This window comes from Rutilus rutilus, assembly GCF_951802725.1.
Source record: "Rutilus rutilus genome assembly, chromosome: 24".
In the NCBI taxonomy this organism is placed as follows: Eukaryota; Metazoa; Chordata; class Actinopteri; order Cypriniformes; family Leuciscidae; genus Rutilus; species Rutilus rutilus.
The window spans coordinates 26,516,215-26,543,384 of NC_140228.1; the positions used below are offsets into that span (position 1 = coordinate 26,516,215).

At 37.0% G+C, this 27,170-nt stretch overlaps 1 protein-coding gene across 5 annotated transcripts in view; it reads right to left on the bottom strand.

Moving 5' to 3' along the window:
* Nucleotides 1-25,708, bottom strand: part of pfkpa (phosphofructokinase, platelet a) — a 37,269-nt gene extending 11,561 nt beyond the window's left edge. For 2 of the 5 annotated variants that reach the window (XM_084398879.1, XM_084398881.1), the window contains exons 1-13: nucleotides 25,445-25,687; nucleotides 21,398-21,471; nucleotides 20,564-20,641; nucleotides 18,162-18,351; nucleotides 16,634-16,799; nucleotides 16,476-16,520; nucleotides 16,216-16,324; nucleotides 13,863-13,958; nucleotides 12,446-12,538; nucleotides 11,784-11,909; nucleotides 11,279-11,343; nucleotides 10,247-10,316; nucleotides 8,431-8,577 (exon numbers count right to left, since the gene is read on the bottom strand). In XM_084398879.1, the coding sequence (XP_084255005.1) occupies nucleotides 8,431-8,577; nucleotides 10,247-10,316; nucleotides 11,279-11,343; nucleotides 11,784-11,909; nucleotides 12,446-12,538; nucleotides 13,863-13,958; nucleotides 16,216-16,324; nucleotides 16,476-16,520; nucleotides 16,634-16,799; nucleotides 18,162-18,351; nucleotides 20,564-20,641; nucleotides 21,398-21,471; nucleotides 25,445-25,535 (1,350 nt within the window). In that variant the 5' untranslated portion in view covers nucleotides 25,536-25,687. Of the gene's footprint in view, nucleotides 1-8,430; nucleotides 8,578-10,246; nucleotides 10,317-11,278; nucleotides 11,344-11,783; nucleotides 11,910-12,445; nucleotides 12,539-13,862; nucleotides 13,959-15,637; nucleotides 15,734-16,215; nucleotides 16,325-16,475; nucleotides 16,521-16,633; nucleotides 16,800-18,161; nucleotides 18,352-20,563; nucleotides 20,642-21,397; nucleotides 21,472-25,444 lie in introns of all 5 variants that reach the window. The other 3 variants (XM_084398878.1, XM_084398880.1, XM_084398877.1) reach the window with 2 other exon arrangements.
* Between the last annotated feature and the right edge of the window lie 1,462 nt (nucleotides 25,709-27,170).

Here is a 27,170-nt window from a genome sequence, read left to right on the forward strand (position 1 = left end):
AAATGCGAATGAGCAGCTTAGTTATGTACATGGTAGCTATCCTCTGAGGGGTCGTTTACACAACACCATTTTCAACTAAAAACGGAAAACTTTTTGTGTTTTGGCTGTTTATTTCCTCGACAATGGTGTTTTGTGGGCCTGAAAATGCAAACGTTTGAAAACCATTTATGTGCTCACACTATAAGGTCTGTTTCATCGAGCTTTGACTTGACTGCTCACACTATACGTGAAATATGCACGATAGACCATGATATTGTGTATCCAGACCAGAGATATCATCAAAAGCATCAGCTAGCCAATCGATATCAAGAGGATTTAGCATTTCCAATTTATGCATTAAATTATTATTATTAGGGTAGGCCTACTTTTATTATTAAATTGATACTACAATTAATTTGCCCCGCAATAATTTCATAGCGCATCACTGCAAAACCGATGCACTGCGAGGATAATAAAAGATTAGATAGATTAGCTTGCAATGAGTTTAATGAGGTCGATTATACAATGAGTTATAGGCCTACAGTATAATAAAGTTTTAACAGTCTATAAATCGCAATAATCAGTCATTAATGAAAATTAAGAGCAGTTTTATTTCAAAAACAACTTGTTTAACACAAAATATTTTTCTTCTGATTTTTTCACTATGTATATAAATGAAGGGAAAAAACAAATTAAGTCAGTTATATATCGTTCTCAGCATGTTGAAGTAGGATTTATCTCTCGTTGTCTCTGAGAGAATATGTGCCAAAAGCTCGTCAGTTTTTGCTTTTATTTTCTGAGGTGAATAATTGACTGGGGTTTGAGACTTCTTCACCAGCATAACTCTCGCGCAAAGTTTGCACATTGCTTGTGTGATATTCAACGACTCGTCTTCATGGTTTAAAACGGAAAAACTTCCAATATTGTTGTAACATTTTTCTAACAATCACCAAGTGCCAAATGATGGACAGCGGTTCACTTTTCCCGTGATAATAATATTAAGTTAATATTAAATAAATGAGTAAACAAAGTGGAAGTTAAAAGTGAAACTAGTAAATTTTAAAGAGGTGTCGTGTGTATATGTGCACGCAGGTATGGCTTGGAAGACGTGGGTAATATGGTTTATCCATTTTGCAACACGAACTGGAGGTAAGCAACATTTTGCTAAATTGCAGCTAGTTTGATAGCAACAGAACTTAAAGGTGCATTGCGCAACATTTCATGTTAAAAATACCCGTTTTTCTAACCCATACATGCTTAAACAATTGCCTGATGGGCTGAATGAGCCCTTCTATGATCACTGCGATTGCCTCTATAATCCTGTACAGTAAAATAAATAAGAGGGATTCGGGTCGGAATCGACTGGGCGTGACGTCATGCGCGTTCACGCTCACCTGGCTATGTCTGGCAGGTTTGTGTATTCGCCGCCATTATCCGCATCAGCGAAGACAACTCAAGCGACTTTTGCAAAAGTAGAAGATGAATTCAAAGAGACCGGCTTCTAGTTCATCCCAAACCCCAACGCAAACTCCACGTAACCGCGTGCACAACTCTGGTTGCAGTTTCGCGTGTCGCCAGAAGGGGGCATAGTTCTGCAAAAACTCAGAGACTTGCGCAATGCACCTTTAAAGATCTACCTCTTTTCAGCTTCTTTCTTGCTGCATTAAAGATGAATTAATGCAGCAAGAAAAGATGAATACTGGAGAGTATTTTATTAGGGATTGGAGCTAAACTCACCAAGACAGTGTCAATCCAGGATCCATTGGCCATCCCTGCCTTAGGGTATTTTTTTGTTTTTGTTTTTTTTATGTAGGTTTTCAAATGGAAATGCAAATGGGATAAATGTGATCACCACTCGTGTGCTTTCGAAATTCACTGGTTTATTGGATTAGACTGGCTGAAGAGATCATAATGGAGATCAGCCATGAATGAGACTTCTCTTAGCAAAAAAATAACTCGATGTTGCAGGGCAGTGCAGAAAATAACAACTCGAAAATGTTAGTAGATGTTAAAAAATATTCATTTTGAAGCCATTGATAATAACACATTTGACGAGGCACTGCTTACTCTACCCAAGTTTGTAATCCTCCTTGCGTTTGTTCAATAAGACGATTAGTGGATCATGTCTTTATCTACACCAGGGCCCAGCCCATGTAATGAAATTAGTTGCTCTGTGTTTATCTCCATTCCTCCAACAGCTCTCGGCATAAGGCTAATGGGATTACGCATCGCCCCCTATCAGTGCACAGTGGTACTACAGTGGTAAATTGGTTTATGTTAATCCAGTCGTGTTCTTCGTCAGAGCAAAGAGCAGCAGTGCAGGGCTGGAGGTGTGGACACTGCTGTCTGTGCTGTTTTCAACGCCTACTTGTGTTAAACGTGTTAATGTATCTTCTGCTCTTAATGCTATTACTGAAGCAATACAATGACCAGAAACTGGATGTGAGTGTCAATACAGTGTTTGTGTTCATGTTTGTATATGTGGCCTATATAAAAGGAAGCTTTTCATTTAAACTTGATGTTAATATGTGGAAAATGTGCACACAACAAAACTTGAATGGCGTATGAAAACATGAATACTACCATTAAAAAGTTTGTGGTCGGTAACATTTGTTTAATGTTTTGAAAGAAGTCTCATATGCTCATCAAGGCTGCATTTATTTGGCTGCAAAAATACAGTAAAAACATTGATTTTAAATATTTATATATTGTAAAATGTAATTTAATCCAGTGATATCAAAGCTGAATTTCCAGCATCGTTACTTCTTCAGCGTCACATGATCCTGATTTCCTGCTCATTTTTTTTTTTATCAATGTTGAAAAGTCATTCTGCTTAATATTGTTGTAGAAATATTTTGTGACATTATAAATGTATGTACTGTCATTTTTGATACATTTAATGCATCCTTGATAATAATAATAATAATAATAATAATAAAATACAAAAAAAAAACACACATTGACCACAAACTTTTAAATGGTAGTGTATCTAAAGCAACAAATGTTTAAAGACATGTAGCCTATTAAACTAGCAGAGGTGGGACAAAGTCATTGTTATGCAAGTCACAAGTAAGTCTCAAGTCTTTGCCCTCGAGTCCCGAGTCAAGTCGAGTCAAAGATGAGGCAAGTCCCGAGTCGAGTCAAAAGTCAAAGCCAACAAGTCTCAAGTCGAGTCCAAAGTCCTACCATTTTAGTTTCGAGTCATTTCAAGTCCTCTTACCACAGAAATAAAATGTATACAAATCATGTACGTCTGTAAGATTTGTATTTATTTAAACCTCTTTTTATACTTTGATTTATAATCAAATACAGTAAAAAACAGAAAATTTTATTTTCACAAAAAATGCTTGTATTTCAACAGCATATTGCACTAGAACAATGCACAGCATGCAGCTTCAGTCCTGTATTGTATTAACCTCATATTGCAAAACAGTTTAACTTTCAAATAGACATGGGTCGTTTTAGCCTAAACCTTTTTAAACATGTCATCAATAAAATCCTCACTCCTCAAAATTATCACTTCTGAAAAACTGGACCAACCTGATAATATAATTGGAATGCGTGTTGCAGTGCGTATGCGGTGCAAGACCAGCACGCGCAATAGTGCTTTCACATATGCTGCGTTTGCAGTGCGTGATCCGCAGCTGTACCACAAATACATACTCACTATTTGTATTTCAAATCCAGAAGTTATTAGCATCTTTTATTAAAAAAATAATAATTGTCAGCATTGCGATTCTCTTTGTACACACATATACACTCTTTAATAGACGTATTCACGTTTAAATACAATTTAAACAACGTATTATTTAATGCATTACTCTTATATAATTATATATTAAGTTGCTCAAACAAGTGGTAAAATATTTAACCATGTACTTATATTAAAATCGCATAGCCTACATTTTAAATTAAAACTTAAAATTGACAAAAACAGCAGACTCATACTCTTTCTTTTGCATAATTTAAATCTTTATACAATAAATCTCGCATGTCACAAAGAACTTGTTTTTCCACCTCCACGAATGAGACGAGTGTTGCCTTGTTGAAATATGTATTTTCCCTTGATTAGGCTACCCCGGTCTTACGTCTCAGCATTGCGATTCTCTTTGTACACATATACACTCTTTAATAGACGTATGCACGTTTAAACACAATTTAAACAACGTAGGCCTATTATTCAATGCATTACTTCTACTTATATTAAGTTCCTAAAGCAAGTGGTCAAATATTTAACCATGTAGGCTACTTATATAAAAAAACAGCCGACTCTCATGCCTTTTATTTTATATTTAAATTAATACAATAAATCTTGCATGTAACAAGGAACATGTTTTTCACCTCCACGAATGAGACGAGATTTGCTCATTATGTCGCCTTGTTGAGGTAAATTGTAGTTTTCCTTGCTTTACCCTGGTCTTAAAGTGAAAATAGTATTTAACCTGTTAAGCGTTGCCAGTGCGCCCGCGCACTGAAGCGTTATTTATTTATTTAATTCAAAATTACTATCAGATTTAATGTTATACCTTGACAAACTATACATAATTAAAAATATATAATACTCAAGTTTCAGTATTTAACCACTATTGTATTCTGAGAAACTCATAGTGACAGTTATGTCTTAATTTGTGTCAGGAGTTATGAAATGAAAAAATGAGTCGATACCTTTAATATGAATTATGCGCGTCAGCCGCTTTCATTCATAAAAAACTCCGTGCTGTCGTCATGACAGCGATACACAAAACAACGTGCCTCAGGGCTTTAGCTAAAAAATGTGCAGATTTGGAGAAATATTGATAGATTCTCATAGATTTACATCATATTTCTATAGACAGGAATAATATTTATTGAATTTATACCCAAATGCGTCGATGTAATCTTTATGAGCGTTTGGGACTCTGATTTACTGTGTCTTTAATTCATACCAACAGCCTGAGGGCGCTACATGCACAATAATAGTCCATATATGGAACATGAAGAAGAGCCATGATCATGTGACATTCCAGGACGTTAAAAATAAAGTCATTTGACATGGTCTTGAAAAACATTGAACTAAATCCAGAGTTTTGGACTTATTATCTTCAGATTTTAAACATAAAATGTTTAGACATGTGGCTTTAGCTATAATGCATTTCTAGATTGCTCCAGTGCCAACTTCAATTTTATTTTCATGAGGATGTTTCATAAAAAATAATTTCTAATAACTTTACAAAACTTTGAAGCTATTTATAAAAAAATTTTTCATTATGACAATAATTAATTCTACATTTACAATAAACTGCCAGGTGTCAGCTTTCAAATGAGATCATACTTGTGCTTTTAGTACAAAGGGTTCATGAACTGTATGTGTTTCAGTTTGGGTATGTCATTTCTGGGGATTTTTCAAAAGTGGGGTTGCAGCTTAACAGGTTAATTAAATACATTTATGGTGAGATTACTACATTTTATTTAATTAATCACATTTATGGTGAAATTACTAAATTTTTTGGTCAATCTGTGTTCATTTTGACCACGAAACATGCGCTGTCTCTTTAATTCAGCGCGTGCAGCACATGTGCAGCACAGCAGAAATAGACTCGGTGCGGAAACGATCGCGGCACCTGGAACGGATCGACGGACTGCAACCGCGTGCAGTGTGAAAGCTCTAACGCCGCCTTCACACTGGCAGTTGAAATCAGCTCCGTAATACGCAATACGCGCCCAGCGGACGTCGTACACAACTGTGAAAAGCGTCGGAAGCCTCGGAATGGCCACAATATTGAATTGTACAATATTTAAATATTGAATTATTTAATTGTATTAACTGCACTAATTACGTTATAAAATCATTAAAATAATAAAATGACATGACAACTAATCGTTATAAAATCATTATTTATTTTATTAAAAGTTAAGAATCCAGGTTTGTTTATCAGTACCATAGCAACGCTAACTTCCGTTGGGATTTTCGGATAGAAACCGTCCGTAGCCTTTCGCAAGAGTTCAATTTTTTTGAACGCATCCGGATGGCCAACGGACACGATTTTTTTCGCACCGCACTCGTTCGCACCCGGTTCGGACCCATTCGCATGCGGTCTGCGAATCTCCATAGGAAATTAATGACTTCCGGTCGTTTCGCTGCCGTATCGGAGCTGATTTCAACTGCCAGTGTGAAGGCGGCGTAACCTGTTAACATGGGTACGAAAAAAATACGCACCCACTGGAGCATACGCACTGCAAACGGAGTATGTGTGAAACGGGCGTTAGATGCTGTCGAATCAAAACAACGTGGGACTACAGTGATTGGATGTCGTGCAGGCAGCGCGCGCGCGCGCTCGCTGCATGCACACAGGTGGTGCACATTTTTTTCACAGATGCAGATAAACTGAGAGCGGCGCGGCCATGTGGACATTTTTCCCCCCAGTTTTCATGGGAAGTAGCAAGTCTTCTCGAGTCAAAAGGCGCAAGTCCAAGTGAAGTCACGAGTCATTGATGTTAAAGTCCAAGTCGAGTTGCAAGTCTTTGTACATTTTGTCGAGTCGAGTCTGAAGTCATCAAATTCATGACTCGAGTCTGACTCGAGTCCAAGTCACATGACTCGAGTCCACACCTCTGTAAACTAGTATACTCTATACAACTTAGTAATTATATCAAATATTTTATTTTATATTTTATAATACACACTATATAATACCATATTCTTCTTTAAAAAAATGCTAAAGGATCTAGGTTTTTATCCTCCATCCTACTATTTAAAGGATTAGTTCACCTCAAAATGAAAATTTCCTAATAATTTACTCACCCCAATGCAATCCAAGATATGTCTTTTTTTCCTCAGTGGGAGAGAAATTATGTTTTTTGAGGAAAACATTTCTGGATTTTTCTTCTAACAATGGACTTCATTGGTTACCATCGTTCTTAAGTCCAAATCAATGCAGTTTCAAAAGTCTTTGAAGTGTTTAAACGGGCTGTACGCGATCACAGCTGAAGAAGAGGTTGTTATCTAGCGAAACGATAGGTCATTTAAAAAAAATATATATATATTTATAGACTTTTTACCTTCAATAGTTCGGATTGAGCTGATCAACAAACGGACAGGGAACTACGTCATCACGTTGAAAGGTCACGCCGGCGCCGGCAATACTATTTGAACTACTATTCATATTCATCAGAATGTTATTCATATACTATTCATATTCATATTCACTGAATACTATTACTATATATATAATAGCAAACAATACTATTTGAACTATCCTCCTATGTACGGTCGCATTGTAAACAGTGGGGCGGTACTTCTGCCGGCGCCGGCGTGACCTTTCAACGTGATGACGTAGTTCCCTGTCCGTTTGTTGATCAGCTCAGTCCGAACTATTGAAGGTAAAAAGTCTATATGAATGAATGAATGAATGGTTTTTATTATTGTGTCTTGCATACTACTGTATGCCCAGCCCTAATGGGCTTATAAGACACCAATACCACCAACAAAAGACCAGTTGTCAGACAGTAGGCACAACATACATGAACTTATTTGAATAAACAAGTCTGCCGCCTCGTCCAGGCTTTGCAAACAAAAGTAGCCAATTTAAATGAACACATTAAAATTAAACAACCATTTCATCTTGTCGTCATCACTAATCCAGAACATTTCAGGCTTTTTAATGAACAATTCACCAAATAATAAATTTCTAAAATCATTGTACCGTGGGCAATATAACACAAAATGAGTTTCATTTTCAACCTCTCCTAACTCTCACAGTCTACAGAGTCTGTCCTCTTCAGGAGTTTGAGTGAACCTGGCAGTTTCTAAGGCCAGGGGAAGGATGCCAGTTCGCAGCTGAGCCACCAAAGATCGTTGGTTCCTTGTCAAATTTGCCTTTACATACAACTCTGTTTCATATACATCTTTAATTTTGGCTTAGCCATAATCCCAATCATCCATTTATGTTTAAAATTTGACATCAAATTGGATCTGAAAATTGGATCTCTATAAATTATTTAAAAAAAATTGAAAATGACCTATCGTTTCGCTAGATAACAACCTCTTCTTCAGCTGTGATCGCGTACAGCCCGTTTACTGCATTGATTTGGACTTAAAAACGATGGTAACCAATGAAGTCCATTGTTAGAAGAAAAATCCAGAAATGTTTTCCCTCAAAAAACATAATTTCTCTCCCACTGAGGAAAGAAAGACATGGATATCTTGGATGGCATTGGGGTGAGTAAATTGTTAGGAAATTTTCATTTTGGGGTGAACTAATCCTTTAACCTCTACTACATTTTATTATATACATTTAAAAAACACATTTGGCCTTTGGCATTATAAACAGCCTTGGGGTCCAAGTGGGACAAGATTTTGTTCATATGTAAAGATTGTTTGTGTTTCTACAGAATGGCTCCCATAAACCATTGCGTTTAAATCCTACTGGATGATTCTTAAACACTGGAATGTAAAGGTAAATATGTATTTACCTGTCCCTTATAGAATCCCTCAAAACCGTCACTGACAGCAAACATTTTGTGTCCCTCGGAGATGCCCACTCTGACAGCCGAGCGCACGGCTGCGTTCATGCCCGCCGCGGGGGCGCCCACGTTCAACACAGCCACGTTATAATTGCTCTGAATGGGGGAAGAAGACATAACATCGCTTATTACGCTGACAAATATGTCAATAAATTACATTTAGGTCATTTCTCGAGCATTTGCTAGTACGAGGCTTCAGCTAAATTATTGACTTATGTTCAGTTGTCTATAATAAATACAGCAAGCGTCCTGTTGGATATATGTGGGCTGATGTTAATGGCAAACTAAAATGGCCATATTCATTTATATAACTAGCAGGTATGTCTATATATTTGTGGCTTTGTGCTTCTTGATCATCCTCATGTTTTTGTTTTTACCACTCAATGCCTATTAGGAATTTAACAATGTTTACAACCAGCCGTTGGCATTCATCAATCTGTTTTCCATTCCAGTAGGCGCAGGGTAATTTGGTCTTTGGTTTACTCGACACACAGCCCGGAGCATCAGAGAATGATTATTGACTAAACACTTCTGGACAAGCGGCCCTTTTGACTTTTCTGACTGTGTTGTGGCAGCTTTTCCATTCAAGACTCCTGTTCTCTACGCAAGGCTTTTAGAAAAGCAACAGAAAATTTACTAAGCATCAGCGCTTATAAACACTTCCCCAAAGTAGCTTACAATTATTTAAAATAAGAAAAGACAATCTTTAAAGAAAGTTAAAACGGCTTCTTAAGATTCTTATTTAAAGGCAAGACACCACAGGTATTAACGTTTTTTTTTTTATGTCATGATTAAATATGCAAATTAGGCATGATCTATTTAAATATGCACTAGTTTGCATGCATTTCTAAAACGGAAATCTGAAAATTGGATGAAGCCATGTTCAAAATCCAATAGTTTTGCTTGTACACTCTTTCCAAATGGGAATGAGTTTTTCATGAAACCATCGATGCCAGGTTTTCATGGTCTTGGAAAACCTGCAGGAAATTTTAAAAGTGTGATATCTAGACCTGGAAAAGTCATGTAAATGTCTTCATGGAACAAATTAAAATATATATTTTTTCTAGTTATGTCAAGCTCAAACATATTTTCCTTGAAATAAATTGTTGAGAAAAAGTCAAATCCATTGGTAATAACAAGTGTAAACCTTGAAGAATAATCAGTTATTGAAACGTCTGGAATTATGGGATTTAATTATTTCAATTATTTATAATTATTTTATTTTATTGTTGCCACCCTGATGCTAGTGTATCATGGATGGTTGTCAGGGCATTGCTATGTAGTTCCTCGGGTGTTCTGAGAGATTGCCTGATTCAAAAGAGTCCATTACAAAACTTATATGGTATTCTGGTCTCTAAATATAGCTTGCTTCCTTTAATATGAATCCATGTTGTTGTTTTTTCTTATCATCCACTGAAAATTATGATTCCGATCACTTAGATCACTAAAAAGAAATGCTACAAAAAAAGTGCCCTTTAAGGATATTGTGGCATTGAGATAAAATTAGCTAGAGAATAGAGCTAAAAATAACTATCCACAAGCAGAAATATTCACACAGGATGTGTGACAGGAATAATTAATCTTGGTTTCCACTGGAAACATCTGCTAGGGGAGGAATTCTGTCATGTACTGAGGGTTGTGAATAGCTAAGTCTGACCCAACAGCATGCTAGTGTCAGTCAACAGAGGTGGTGTTGTGTTGAGATGGAGTCAAAGATCACCAGGGCAAAACAAACACGGCGTCCCTCTCAGGATGCGACACTCACGTGTGGAAGTTCAGACTCTGGTTTGCGGTGAGCCAGCAGTTTGTAAGTCCTCAGGTTGTTCTCAAAGCTCCTGCATTTACACACAAACATATAAGTGTTATTCTTATATTTAATAAGATTTAAGAGTTATATTTGTAGTTATGCTTAAAATAAATACAACATACACACTACCGTTCAAAAGTTTGGGGTCAGTAAAAACATTTTTAGAGGATACATTAAATTGATCAAAAGTTACTTTTACTTTGTTACATAAAAAATTATATTTTGAATAAATGTTGTCTATTCATCAAATAATCCTGAAACAATTTTGATCACAGATTCAACATTGATAATAAATGTTTCTTGAGCATCAAATCAGCATATTAGAATGATTTCTGAAGATCATGTGACACTGAAGACTGGAGTAATGAGAAAATTCAGCTTTGATCACAGGAATACATTACACTTTACTGTATATTCACATAGAAAACAGTTATTTTACACTGTGATAATATTTCACAATATTACTGTATTTTTGATCAAATAAATGCAGTTTTGGTGAGCACAAGACTATGCTTTCATAAAATCTTTTTAAAAAATCGTACCAACCCGAAACTTTTTAAAAGTAGTGTATATGGGAACTCGAAAAATTCGAATATCATGCAAAAGTTCATGTATTTCAGTAATTCAACTTAAAAGGTGAAACTAATATATTATATAGAAAATTACATGCAAAGTGAGATATTGCAAGCCTTTATTTGTTATCATTTTGATGATTATGGCTTACAGCTTATGAACATTTTCAAAATTTCTGAGATTTTGAATTTGGGGTTTTCAGAAGCTGTAAGCCATAATCATCAAAATTGTAACAAATAAAGGCTTGAAATATCTCACTTTGCATGTAATGAGTCTATATAATCTATTAGTTTCACCTATTAAGTTGAATCACTGAAATACATGAACTTTTGCACGATATTCAAATTTTTCGAGTTTCACCTGTAGAGTCAAGATACTAAAAGTAGCAACGTTTCAAACTAAATGTAGCAAACGCACCTGCCACGTAGCCGTACCGCCTCCTCAAATTTTTTCTCATCCATGGCCTTCTGCACTTGCTGAGTCTACAAGACAGAAAAAGCACTTCCATTATGATATTATGACATGTATTATGTTGGGTTGAATTGATTTGTTGGAAACACTCTGGGTCATATTTCATTTCAACATCAAAAGAAAAATTATATATTTTCCACAAAGAATGTGAAAATTATGTAAATTTCAATTAAGCACATTTTTCATTCATGTAAATCAAACAGTCCATACACATTAAATATATAATTTTATTTTTATTTAATTATCATTTTCATTTAATTATACAATGACATGTTATTAAATATTTAAATGCAAATAAATATAATTAAATTCAACTCATAGGGATGCAAATGCCAGAATGATTCATGAGAGCGGCAGTAATGCAATGCTCTCATTCCTCTGCTGAACTGCATGAGCGTGGATCTTTATTATCACAGCACTAAACCCGACGTGGCATCTGTCCAAGCCTTACCATCTGCACACACTCCATGAGGGGCAGCCGCACAGACTGGTTCCCACACAGAGACACCACGCATGCTGGCGTGTTTGCAGTGGTCTCAAGCAGCGCCAGAACCGCCTCCACACCCATGCGACTGGCCTGACAACAAACACAAAACAGCAATGCAATCTGTAGTGCTTTAGCGTGCTCTAATGCAATCTTCACTTTATGCATAGAAATAGTTTCATATGACAGAAAACGCCATTTTAAATCACCCTAGGGATGTACATATGTTTTCCACCCAGCACTGAGAATGCTTACTTAATATGTTCAATAAAGATAGATTTTTTTTTTTTTTTTGTGTGTGTTATTTGTTTAAGCAGACTGTGTTTGTCTATTGCTGTTGCTTATTCAAGAACCAAACTACGCATGTTGAATCCAAGGGTTATTATACTTTCCCTACTTTAAGTGTTGTTTGTGTTAATCGACAGCATGCCACATAATATGTACACAAACATAATGTTGAAAATAAATGGACCACTTAGGAAAGAAGCTGTCTATCTTTTCCGGCATTATTTTCTTCTCAGTTCCCCAGAGTGCACTTTAGAACAGCAGAGCAATTGCAGTGTGTGGACATGAAATCTGTTTATGTAATGAATGTAAGCCTCCTGATTTTATCCCCGAGAGTTTCTCACCAGAATCCTGTCAAATGCTGAGGGGGTCCCTCCTCTCTGGACGTGGCCCAGGATGGTCACACGCGTGTCGAAGCCCAGACACTGAACCACCAGCTGGAAAAAGGAAATAAAGAAGATTTAAACTTTATATTATAGGAATCAAGGGAATTTAGAGGTTTTAGGTCATATTTTGTCAACAAAACTTCTTGTCCATCACGCAAGATAACATTTAATTCCAAATAAAGCAAATGTCTATGAGCATTTTGAATTTTCAGTACAACATGTCTTCATAATGTTTATAAATCTTACAGTAAAATATATAGCCTATATATTAACCCAAAACTGAGTTATTCATAGCATCAATGTTCAAGCTGCTCTTTTCCAGCTTAAGATTTTAACTTAGCTTTGTGTGAAGAACAGATCACAGTTTAATATAGTTTAACCACTTTTATAATGCTTCTGTCTTTTTAAAAGTTAGTGTCTCTTGGTCACCGTCCACTTTCATTGTATTTAAAAGAGCTGCATTAACCTATAACATCTCCTTTATAACAGTATAAAGTCATTAAATGATAAACCTAAGTACAAGCACAGAATACACAAACCAGTCATAGTAGTACATGCGTTTAGCAGAAAGATTCACAAGAAAGCTGCAACACACATGCAGATTAAGAGATTTAGCATTAATTGGTGAAATCAGAACAGCGTCCCATGCTAGTCAGTACATTAGAACCCATCTTTTAGCGGTTAGCGTTAGAGACGGTGCTAAATAATTCAACTCCTGCAGGACCTTTTTCAGGGTGAGGAAACGTACTTCCTTTCACTATGAATAACCTGAACAAAGAAAACATAAATGTTTCCACAAGCATGACTAAAACTAGATTCTTACATTGTCTGACTGAAGAAAATTCCCATATTTCTATGATATTTTGTCCCATGATAGAGGCTCCCACACATGTACAGTAGTTTATGGTATTCTGGAAAGTTGAAGTTATTTATTTTTTGTTGCAAGTGTATCATTCATGTCAGTTGCAAAAATAAAGTGGGACAATATATGCAATGAAGTTTAAAATTTAGGGTTAGAGGTTTTAAAAAAATAAAGTATGAGCAATGCTAATAGTGACGCTTACCTAATGTTTCTTGTGACACAAATTATTCTAAAGAAAAGAACAGATAAGACTGAACTGTAAAGCACTGGAAAATGTGCATGCTCCTGCTTTGGGTGGCATTCAAGACACTTATGCACTGATGCCGTGCAGTAGTTAAGTAGAGGATAGCCATAGCTGGTTATGTTCGAGGTGACCACATGTGCCTTACCAGAAAAGAGTGTGTGTGTGTTTAAGCAAACCACACAGGACAAAGCCAGAGAGGGAGCACACACAGAGCTCAGAGAGGTCAGGGATCAATGCAGGAGCTGGATCTCTATACACCATGTACTTACATTCTTTACATGTTCTGAGGTAATGGGCTGGTTGTTACGATCAATCGCACCTTCAGCTACTATTATGATATTCAGCCTTTTCATTCCTGCTCGTTTCTATGAGGGTAAGAGACAGGTCACAAACTGATGACAAAAACAACGGGAGAGATTCAAAAAGCTGGAATTGAGGCTGCAGAAGTGGCCCATGAAGTAAATCACCACTTACTGAAACACCATTTCTAATGAAGCAACTTTTGCTCAAGTTGCTCAAAGTTATGAGAGTGGCTTGCTCCTTGCAAGATTACCTACCCAGATCTTTAACCACTACACCACACGACCACTACACCACAAGATGCATTCTTTCTAACAGCAATTGAATTAAATTGTTCGCCAAGTCGCTGTACTTTTGGTCCAGGACTCCAATTGGCTGTACTGCTGTTCAAGGTCTTTAAGTTCATGGTTGGTCGGCAAGTTGCTGTACAGTTGGTCAATGTCCACAAGTTGCTATATTGTTGTTCAATGTCCCAAAGTCGACGTGCTGTTGGTCAAGCAGTTTCTGTACTGTTGAACATGGTCACCAAGTCGCTATACTGTTGTTCGAGGGTCCTCAAATGGCTGTGCAGTTGGTCAAGGTCTTAAAGTCAATATACTATTGGTCAGCAAGTTGCTGTACTGTACATTGAGGTAACCAAGTCATTGGTCATATTCTGTTGGTTGAGGTTTCCAAGTTGCTATACTTTTGGCCGAGGTCACCACATGGCTGTGTTGTTGGTCAAGGTCTGGAATTGTTCACCAAGTTGCAGTACTTTTGGTTGAGGTCACCAATGCTCTGTATTGATGGTCAAGGACTACAGGTGGCTGTACTGTTGTTCAAGGTCTTTAAGTCACTATACGGTTGGTTGGCAAGTTGCTGTACTGTTGGTCAATGTCTACAAATCACCATATTGTTGTTCGATGTCCTAAAGTAGCTGTGCTGTTGGACAAGGTTTTAAAGTAGCTATACTGTTGATTGAGAAGGTGTTGTACTGTTGATCATAGTCACCAAGTCGCTACACATTTGGTTATAGTCACTAAGTTGCTGTACTGTTGGTCGAGATCTCCAAGTGGCCGTCTATATAATGTTGGTCGAGGTCACCAAGTTGCAGTACAGTTGGTCAATGTCTACAAGTCATTATTTTGTTGTCCGATGTCTCCAAGTGTCTGTGTTGTTAGTCAATGCCTTAAAGTCACAATTTTTTTGGATCCTTACTTTTTGTTGGTCAAGGTTTTTGTTGTTCGAGGACTTTTTGTTGGTCAAGGTGTTTGTTGTTCGCAAACTTCACTTGGTTATGCTGTTGGGCGAAGTCTTAAAGTTAATATACTGTTGATCACTGTCAGTTGAGGACACCAAGTCACTGTTCGTATAATGTTGGTGTACTTTTGACTGAAGTCGCTGTGCCATTGGTCAAAGTTTCCAAGTTGGTCAAGTACTTTTGGTCAAGGCCAGCAAGACTAGTGGACTGCTGTTTTCAAATGCTTTAGGCAGTTAATCTAAACACTTTGCCAAAGATCTTTGTCGATTATGATGACTCAAATTGCCAGATCTCATTGAAAAAGAATGATTTGTGCACCATTTATCGCTGTAAATCGCTGTCAGTGTGAAAGCCCTTGCACATCGTGTGGCATGTGGTAGAATTTGCAGCATGTTTTTGCAACAAGTCTTTAGGTCGTTTTAGAGTTTTATTGGAGATGGGCAACTGCAGATCTAGAGGATTCCAGATTTTTGCTCTCTCCCTTTGAAAACATCCAGTACTCACATCCTTGACTATACTAGAAGTAATAGCTTTTCCATGTCTGTCAATGGCTCCTTCAGCGACTATGATTATGTTCAACCTTGAACCTCTGGATCGAGTCTGGGGCAGTGAACACATTTGTTCCACAAAAACATATGCATGTTACAAACAGAAGAAAAATTCAGGAAGTGGAAAATTAATTCATTGTACACAGATGACTCTGGAATAAATACCTTATTTAAACTGTAAATGTGTATGTATAACCAATTTTTTAGTAGTGTGTCTTTTTTCAAGTAGTATGACTATTTACATAAGCTACGTCTCTAGCAAGTAGTGATGGAAAGCTATACATTTCAGTGAACATTCTACTTTATCATGAGTGAAGCTTCACTGTAGTTAATTTATTTAATAAGCAACAGTTTTAGATTCACTTCCCCAAAACTGTGTACAACCACAAGCATACTTTAATGGTTTTGACGATTTTTCATGTGAAAAACTAGTAAGAATAAATCTGAAAGAAAGTGTGAGCACTAATAACATAAGAAGTATATTCACGTGTGCTGCATGTAGATTTAGTGAGGAATTATGTATTTTTGTTTTACCGCAGAGAGTTTTTGACACATTTTCTCTTCCCAGCCATCCTCAGGGGGCATTTCAGGAATCAACACCCAGTCAGCTCCACATGCCAGGGCACTCACCAATGCCAGATAGCTTCATACACAAGCGCATACAGATATAGAAAACAGTGTCTGATTTGACAGTAGATAGCATCATTTCACCGTTAAACGCAAAAACCATGCCAATAATATGTTTTGAACAAATCCAAGGCAAAATGGATTATGCAAATATGTAATAATCTTACCCACAATGCCTGCCCATCACCTCCAGCACAAATGTCCTCTGGTGACTGTAAACCACAAAAAATGATTAGCCAATAAATGTGAATTGGCATATTTGTTCACAAGAAACAACTTGCACAACTGGAAACTTTTTCTGCTTTGTTATGGACTGTTGAAGTACCTCTGAGCTGTAGTCATGATTGCATCCACCACCTCAATGATTCTGTGGAGGGCTGAGTCTGTTCCTATTGTCATGTCGGTGCCACAGAAGTCATTGTCAATAGAGCCCACCATGCCCACAATGTGAAGAGCAGAGTATTTCTGAGCCGCCTCCTCATCAATCAGATCTATAATAAAAAATAACAACAACAAAAAATGCAACATGAAAGCTCATAAGGTCAAATTCTAGACAATATATTTTATTATTATTTGCATATCAATCTGTTTGATCTTATTTAATTTTTTTGGCTAATTTAAGCCTAATTAAATAGTTCTTAATAGGGATGCACCGATCCACATTTTTTCTCTTCCGATCCGATCCCGATACCTGAATTTGGATATCGGCCGATACCGATACTATTCCGATACCAGAGCTGTGTTTGCTTTAATATTATTATTATCATTTTTGTTTATTTTATATGATGCTGAAATAAACTTCTCTCAACAGGCAAGTAATAATATGTTATGTACGTAGCCTATGTATGCATGTATGTTCCAAAAGGCAACTTGAGGTAAGGAAGTTATAAGGTCAGAAAAGGAAGTCAGAAAAACAGGAAATCCTGTTAACAGAAAAAATCCCATTCTGAAAAAAATATGCAACTGGGGTTTCAAATTGATTGTCATGTCAATATTTATTACATTCCCAAAATGTCAAATACTTGCGTCTTGAAAAATAAGAAAAGTGCAAGTGTAAACATCTTACACACACACTATCTGAAGGGTGATCTGATGCAGTAAATGCTCGATCATCAGCATCGTGCAAACAAACAAGCGGATTTCGCCTCAGACGCGCGTCGATTTCGCTTCAAACTTTTGCTTTTTACGCACGTCAATTTTTCTCTGGACGCGCGAATGGATTCAAAATATTCAAGCGTCAAACTAGACGCGAATTTGACGCGCTATTCGCGTTTGGTGTGAACGCACAGTAACGTGGTGCTTTTTTAAATGTTTGATTGTGTTCGTTGTGTTGTACGACGCGAGGGAGCTTCAAAGGACTCATTGCATCATTGCAAACATTGCATTTTGTTGTCTTGCTCTGTGGTGTTTCCAGTGTGAAGTATTTCCACACAGCGGACGTTGTTGGCTAGCCGCAAACTGCGGAATGGATTTCCTGAGCGGGGGCGTGTCTCATAACTCTGTGTCTCATTGAGCCGGGCGCCTCCGTTCAGGAAATCCATTCCGCAGTTTGCAGACAGCTAACAGACTAGACGGCGGGAATCACTTTTTTCATTTCAGCAGACGTTAAAGCAAGCGCAGACATGACTCATGGATATAGGATATCTCCGCAGGTTGGATCGGGAAAATCCGATACGTGAATTACGCTGGTATCGGGTCCGATACCGATACTGGATCGGATCGGCCCCATCCCTAGTTCTTAACCAATATTTTGATAAATTCAAGCTAAAGATAGCTAGAACGCTTTGTATGTGAAATAAACAACACCCTCAATATACTAATTGTATTTCTATTGTGTCGTCTGCAGCTCATACTTTGCTGGACCAGCTCTGCAAGCAGGCCGCTCCACTCCTCTCTGAAAAGATTGGCCCCGGTCAAACTGCCGTCTCCTCCAATCACGCACAGGTTGGTGATGCCCCTTTTCACCAGGTTATGAGCCGCCTTCAGACGACCCTCATGCGTGCGGAAATCTTTGCATCGTGCGCTGCCGATAACAGTGCCGCCCTGAAACACAATCACACAAAATCGTAACCATTGTAAACATGAGATTGAATAGGTATTGGCCCATTACTTGGTGTCTGCTGAATGGTCAGAGCACCCTGTGACGTTTAAAGATATCAGTTTCTCCTTAAAAATGGTAACCACAGTAGGGTATCTGCAGGGTTTTAAAATCAAATGTAAGGCTTTTTAAGACAAATTGCGCAAATAAAATTAGTACCATTATGGGTAAGGTATAGGGCAATGTCCAGGGTAACATCCTAAACTGTAAAATGACTGTAAATATGATGATTGTAACAATAAAAAAATCAAATAATACAGGTTTTGACAAAGCCAAAACCTTGTATAAAATGATAAACCTCACATTTCAGACTTTAAACTATTTTTTTTAAGAAAAGGGATGAGTCAAAATTATAAATATCTAGTTCAGTAATGAAACCCCAGTAATAAAGATCCTTTACATGCAATCTACAAGCAATCACATCATTACAGCATGACACAAGCTGACTAGCCTTTGCTGATCCTGCAGCCAACGTGATTGCTTGCTCAACATTTAAATAGTCTGGTTCATTGTTAGCTGTAAGCTAGTCCTGCAGAGCGCTATTAGAGTTCCTCTGAAACCCTCCACCTCCCCCAGCTCCACCTGCCTAGATCTGCTACGAGATTTATGCATGTCTGTTTTTGCAGCAGCAGCATATCTTACATGCTTAGCATGTCAGTGTATCTATTAGGGCTGTAATCAACCAAAGAAAATCTGGGTCGACTGAAGTCCTGAAATGTTCGACTAAAAATCAAAATTAATTAGCTGCGCACTGTGCGTAGTACTTGGTAGCCTTGTTGTCCGCCTAAATGAATTATAAATAAACATAAAAAACTAGTCGGCTATTTACAGTGTATTAAATCGTTTTTGACCAAATTATTTTGCACTGAAATGAGTCTGACACACGAGTCTGTCGGCTCTGACAGCATTGCAAAACGTGCACCTGCGCAATATCATATGATTATGATAGCCTATGATTTCCGAAAATAGTACTATGTTGTCAACTAGTGATATCATCACAAGAACTGTTGAAGAATATGCAACATAATTTAGACAATTGTTTTTGTCATATGTACTATAATAACTGACAGACACTATCATTTCAGCCACTCTGTGCGAGCTGAACATAGGAGCTCAGCTTCGCGGCTGAGACACGAAAAGACTATTAACTTAAAGCTTTTACTCTTAAACACAAAAGGCACGTCCACTTTAATAAAATAATAATATTCAGCAAACCTTCTAGTAGCCTACTTTCTTCAATCTGTCTCTCTTCTCAAGTGGGTTGGGCTAATCCAAAAGAAGTGAAAACAAGGGGGGTTTTCTGAAGACAGACTGTTACCTGTGAAACAGGGGTGCTCTGAAAACACCCCCATTAGCAATTAGTGCTTTCCACCTGATGAAATGAACGTGGCAAAACTGATGAAATGAACGCGGCAAAAAATCGACCAATCAGAATTGTGGTCGAGCCAGAACGTATCGACCAATAATCGACTAATCGACTGGGAGATTACAGCCCTAGTATCTATTAGCAGTTGCAAGGCCAATCATACAGCAGCAATAATCAAAATCAGCAACAGTAGCAGCGTAACAGATCTAGTCCACCAAGACCAAATACATTAACATTGCCATATTAAAAAAACATGCTAAAACTATTCAGAGAGTTGTCCTGATCAAATATGGGTTGATTTTCACTTTGGTCTGAACTAACACTCTCTGACAGAAGGTTGCGCTGGTAACCCGTTAACAAAGCAGCAGTGCTTGTTAGAACGAGGCAACACGTTTGCATCTATGATATAAACACCATAAGGTAAACATTTTCATAAATGATCAAGAGTTGGTCATAAGCAATCGCTTGGCATAAACGCATGGTATTCATTTATGGCGAACTGCTCTGAAACCGCAAGCCTGTATAATGCGCAACAGCGCAGCATTTTTACTTTGAATCATGCGTAGCTCACATTTAATTAAATCATAGCCTTTTAAAGTTTAATAATCGCATTTGGCTGTATTGTGATTCCTGTTTTCTATCCCCAAATACCTCTTGAAATCAGATATTTGAGACTTTTATATGGCCTTAAATTCGTGGGGACTATGAATAGTAACCGATGACCTTGTGACAGTACGAGCAGAGGTGTGTATAAGTGCTTTGAGGGGTCGTATGATTCTCATCACACTCACCACTTGCAGCATGCTGGACACACTCTCCCATTTCGCCTCCTTGATGTTGTCGCCTCCATCCACCATACCCTGATAACCCTGTAAGTCACACACACAAACACATAAATACAATCCCTCCTCCTATCCTTCAATGACCTCTTAGTCACCAGAAATGAATTCAATTCTCTAGGTAATCGTATGAAGCAGCTTACTGAGATTGGCACGCAATGTCCTGGCTTGGCAAAGGCATGGCTTTGTGTTTACAACCACAGTCTTGATATTAAAGATGAAGTGTGTCATTTCTGCATCATTAGCAACACTTGCAAACACTTTGCCTTAGCAAACGATTTAACAAATGACACGTTTCACCTTAAAGAATGAGGGTGGAATCAGGAGAAAATGGATGTGTGGGTTTCTTCACTGAAGCCATTGCATAAGAGCACAGTGGGCGAAGGTATTTGGCCTATCACAGCCAGACATCTCAGGGCTTACATGCCATGTGATGCTAATGGAAATTCATGTTTATATGAGGCCAGGCCTTTTACTCAAAACAGTTCTGCTATTCCAACAACTCTGTAGTAGATTAATATAATGTATAATGCATGACTTATTTAACTAAAAAGGCTGTGTGTACTCATAATGCGTCTTGAGTATTAACATTTTTATATTGGAAATAAATGATTGGCCATTTGGAAAGGGTGAACAGCAACATCGAGAGCCATTAGACCCATATGTTACACAGCACTGACAAAGACACTAGTTTGTTTACACATCAATATAAGTATATACAGCATGTAAAGACATCCCAGTCTTACAGTATCATCTGAATTCCGTATGGATGAACTAGAGACTGACCTCATGAACGAAGTAGACTTTGGCTCCTACATAGATTCCCATACGGACAACAGCCCGGACAGCAGCATTCATCCCTGGATGTAGAGAAACACCACACAAATCACTTTATAGAGGGATATCTATAGTTTCATACTAAGAAAACAGGTTATAAATGGCTATTTGTTTAGGTTTGCACTGGAAGTCATTTTCTTCCATGTTTGGTCAACTGTTGCTAGCCTCCTCCTATAATAACTCACTCAGACTTCAAACTTAATGTGCCTCTCTGTGCAAGCAATGGGTAGGAAATATAGCAATGTCAATGCTTCTGTGTGCTATGATGTCTATAACATAAAAAATGGTTAAATCTGCTTTAATATAATTTGCTAAATTTGCTCACTGAAAGCTACACTGCTGCTATTAGGCAACACATTACAAGTGACTGGGAAGAAATGACTAAGAAAGAACCAGTGTGAAAAGCAGAACAGCTCGATTTCTTAAAGAAAAAAAGGTGATTACATTTCAGCAGATTCGTGTAGTCCACACACACTATATTCCTAGTTCTCTGAAGTCATTTAATAGCTTTATGTGACAAACTGACATTCAAGTCATTATTCACTGATAATCTTCACCTTCAGTTTGGATATGAGAGCTTAGTATTTGCTTACAGGAAAATGTGTAGCCTTGTATAGTCAATCTGATAGCGTGAACACATGCAGGTTTCATATCATAGTCCAGTGTCTACACTATTTCTACCCAGAGTTTATTAGCAATAAGAATGTCTTTATACGCATGTACTGTACACTAGTTTGAATGAGTATAAATGAGTTTTCAAACTAAGGAGTGCTAGGTGGTACGTGGAAGAGCTTAGAGAACTTTAGAGAAAAACTGTGTAAAAAAAGGAAAATAAATAAATAAAAATAGGATTAAAATAAATAAATATATCCGATTAAAATAAAAAAATAATATATAAATATTTGTATTTACATAAACATAAATAAATAAACATTATATTAAAATATTAAATAAAAATGATTAAAATAAATACTTTTTTCTTATTTAAAACATTAAATTAATACTTTTGATTAAAATAAAGAAATTAAACTAAAGAAAGAAAGAAAAAACATTTAAATTAAACTAAATTTAAATAAATAAAAAATAAGTGTAAAAAGATACAATTAACATAAAAAATATTAAAATAAATAAAATGTTATACATTTGATTACACAATTAATTAATTACAGTTAACTTTTAACATTAGTTCTACAGTGGAAAAAAAATAACTAAATAACATAAATTTTTCACATTATTTCAGAGTATTAATTGGGTCTTTATACTTTTAAATTTTAGGATGGGGGTCCCTTGCATGTGGATGATCATATTAGGCCCCGTTTACACGATGGGAAAACGCAGATATTTCCCTGCGTTTTGGCCTGTCATTTACACGAAAATGCAGTTTTTATCCCAGAAAACGATTATTTCTAAAAACTCCGGCCAAAGTGCAGATTTCTGAAAACGCCGGTTATGTGTTGCCGTGTCAACTGGGAGAAACGGGGTTTTAGGTTCTCAAACGTCACATTATGCGCCAGAAAATGCTTACGTCATGTGAGCGCCCTATGTTTAGAGTTTGTTTGGCTACCATTTGATCATGGATGCTGTCAAGGTGGTACTCATTTTTACTTCTGTGCAAACGCTTTTGGCCTGTTTGCATTTGCTTCACTGTCTGTCCACACAAACGAACCTCGCGCCATGTCTGTTGTTTTGAAAGGAACTGGAAGTCGCTCGTTGTTGTCAATTTTGAGGATTCTGATTGGCTTGCATGGCTTTATCCTTCTCCCTACACTGCCGCCCATAGGTTTGGCATAGTTATGATGTTGCTCGACGGTGTATTTATGCGGGTTGTGTGCACGATGTTATTTTTGAAAACGGAGGGGGAGAAATATTCGTTTCTCTAAATACCCGGCTATGTGTAAATGTGGCCTTAGTGGGTCTGTGGCATACAAGACTGAATAGCCCTCGTAAAAAGTAAAAAACGAAGTATACATTGGGTTTTACATGGAAACCTATCTTCATTTCATATTTGTCTTTTCTTTTCTTTTTTGTGTTCTTTGGGAGAACGGTATTCATATGGGAACAACAATGCTTGGTGGTGTCTAGGTGGTCAACAGCTGATATGCTGGTCTGTAGAAATAGGTTCCTTCTACGCTGTAAGTTTCATTGTTCACCAAGTCTGATGTCAGATGAGAGATCTAGCAGCCCAACAGGTGCTGAAAGAGTCAAATCAATGACTGAAGGTGTCAATTTCACCATGATATCAATCTTTTGAGTGTCACTGTCTATCAGTTTATCTAAACAGACAACAAATGCAGTCCTGCTATGTATGTCCTGCAGCTGCTCTAAAGTATCAATGAATGAATGCATCTATAACATGTATTCGAGTGACTGAGAAATGTGCACGTATACATTAAGCCACCGAACTGACTGCATTAGTGTTACATCAGATCAGAGTCACTACTGAAGTGACACTGCATTTGGTGACTCATTAACTACTATGAAATTGTATGTAAATGTTTACCGCACAGTAACTTACAAACCAAGAACATTTGCATTTCTCATATGAGCTGCAGAGAAATCTCGTGAAAAAGAGTACACTGCATACTTCTAAAAAAAGAAATAATAAAAGGCTTAAAAATAATATACTTTTATAAAGGAGTGCCTGAAATGGTCTCATAAACTAGATTGTCAATCTTACTAGTCTACTAGTCTTTGCAATGTGGTTGTAAAAGTGCACTTCATGTCTGAACTAACCGCTTTTAATTATTATTGTAGTCTAATATGACTAGACTGGGTTACACAAGTCATTATAAAGGTCATATCAGGTAAAAACAGCGTCTTTGGGTAGTCAATCCCATGCACGTATTCAATTCTTACAGCAAAGTTATAATGTTTATAATTATGACTGCGTGAACGTGACTTTGGTTTATGAAGCGGCGCGCGTTGGTCACATGACTCAGATTCCACCTGTGACGTATCACCGGCTCAAACGCGACTCCTCACGTACGCATCCTGTCTACGCGTTAAACCCTTAAAGTCACATAATTCACCTCTTCTTTACAAAATAAGCCACTTAATGAAGGAAAAAAACATGACTTTTAAAAAAACACCTGCACGCGATAAACACAGGAAAGTGACTGAAACGCGCAGCCACTTCCTGGTTGAAGGCGGAAAAAACTTCATATCGATGATTGACAGGCAGAAAAGCGCCGATATGAGGTAAAAGACATGACGGTTATTCATATTAAGCAAACATAAACAGGTATCAGAATATTTTAGGCTCGATTGTGGCAGTGAAGATGACATGCTACGTGCTCTTCGTGAAGGTCACGTGATTCCGCAATGCAGTGACATGCATTTGCAATAAATGCTATTCAATCACATACACACCTAACGTTACATAATAGAGACGTTAGGAAAAGATGTCCGTTATCTGACAACGTTATGACAGAAATGAAATCTTCACTGTCATCTGTAATGCAGCAGGATGAGCTCAAATGCATTTAGTGTATGATTTGCATCCTCACCATCATCTCAACCTACGTTGTAACTGATATTAGCCAGCCTGAACATCCAGCTGTGGTGGATCTAAATAATAAATGACAGACATTCCCATGCCCTAAACCCGATGACCTAAACATCAACCACGTGTCAGTCAAACGCATCACAATGCAAGATGTATGACCTTGTGATTATCTGATGGTAACATGTCAATCTCCTCAGGCCCTCAAGGGCCATTTCATCCATCCTAACGAGAAGCAAATCGAAGTATGAGGTTCTAACAAAGTTGCATTTATACAGTGCAACTGATATAATGACGGAGCAGTCCATTTAACACTGATAACAGTGAATAACACTGATCGCACTGTAGAATAAGTACCAGAATGAACGTCAGATGTCATCATGATACGGTGTAGAGAACATTCCGAACATTTTAATAGAAAATAACACTGATAACCATGAGTTAAAGTGATACAATATAGGAATTGAGATGTCAGTGAGCTCTTCTAACTGTACCTTGAGCATCTCCTCCGCTCGTCAGCACTGCTATGGCTTTCCCAGCGCCCGTCAGGTTCTCGAAGAACTTCTTATTGTCTGGCTGAGCCATTTTCCCTTTTTTTAATACTTACAATATGTTAAAACAATAATTAATAAATTAAATTCTGTAAGTGTGCCGGTTGAGGGACTCTATCCTCCCCTCTCCTCTCCTCTTCTCTCACCAGCGGTCTCCTCTCCTAATGTACGCCCTCTCCTCAACCTGCATCAACAGTTTCTGTGACTGACAGCTTTCTCAGCCAATGGCTGAATAGATCACGAATTCTTGTCAGGATGTTGACCAATAGTAGACGCTCTCGGCGACGTTTCCGTGTAGGAAGATGATGTAGGCGGGACGATCCTTTTGAATTGGACAAATATGGTCCGGCAACTATTTCCGGTAACTTGTCAGACGCCTGTCAAAGAGCAAAATAGTTCAAATTTAATTTACAGTATGTTACACCTATAATAATATATATATATATATATATATATATATATATATATATATATTTTATTAATTTTTTTTACCGTACAATTAAACTATTAAAATGAACATAGGCGTGATTACAATCTTGCTAGCCATTTGTGTAGCTTTTAAACCGTTATTTGTAGTGTATGCTGTCGTCTGTTGGTTAGTATAAGAACTGCAAGGGAATTCAGTCACAATCCTAGGTCAGTATTGATGTTGTTTCTAAGAATGAAGATTATTTTCTAATGTAGGCTATTCTTCCAACTGATCATATTAGGTTAGATTAGACTCGATTTGTTTTATAAAAAATATTGTTAATATGCAAAATATATATATATATATATATATATTGTTTTATTCATTTTTCCCCCCTTTTGTTGCACTTATTATAGTACCATTATAGGCCTACTAACACATTATCCACCGGGTTTCACAGACGAGGCTTAAGTTAGTCCCAAACTAAAATGTTTGAGCTGTTTTAACTGAAAATAACTTGCACTGCCATTGTTTTGTCTCAAAATGCACACCAGGATGTTTTTTCTAAGGCACATGTATTAAAAAAGCTACTTAAATGTTTTAATTGAACTAAGGCCTAATCCTGGCTCAATCTAAGCCTTGTCTGTGAGACCATTTATGTTTAAAACAGTTTACATACATTCTGTTTGTTTGTTTATAGCCTATATATATATATATATATATATATATATATATATATATATATTCAATCCCAACACCATATATGACAGAAGGATGAAACAGAGATTTTATTCATATTCTTTTTTATTTTTGTTCAAGTACAGATCATATCATAGACATACAGTACATTAGCTATGAAGACACATTTTAACAGTAAAATATATAAATAATCTAGAATACACAAAGTACACAATTTCACACAGCAACTGTTCATGGCTCAAAATGTCATGAATTTGAAACATTTTGTGTATTACAATATGTGCATTTCATAACATAATTTTATTTTTAAAAATATAGTAAAAAAATACATAGGCCTATATCAATCAAGCTTATCACACACACACCAAAAAAACGTTTGAAACGTTTTGCATATTATGTACATTTTCATAACTTTAAAAAAAAATGTATGCATACAATCAAAAGACATGCATAAAGTCTCTAACGGCGCCTTCTGACGGAGCGTTTCTCCAGCCTCTGAAGAATCTCTCTCAGTTTTGAATGAATGATTTCCCATGCACAATGTGAGTGGGACTGAAAAAA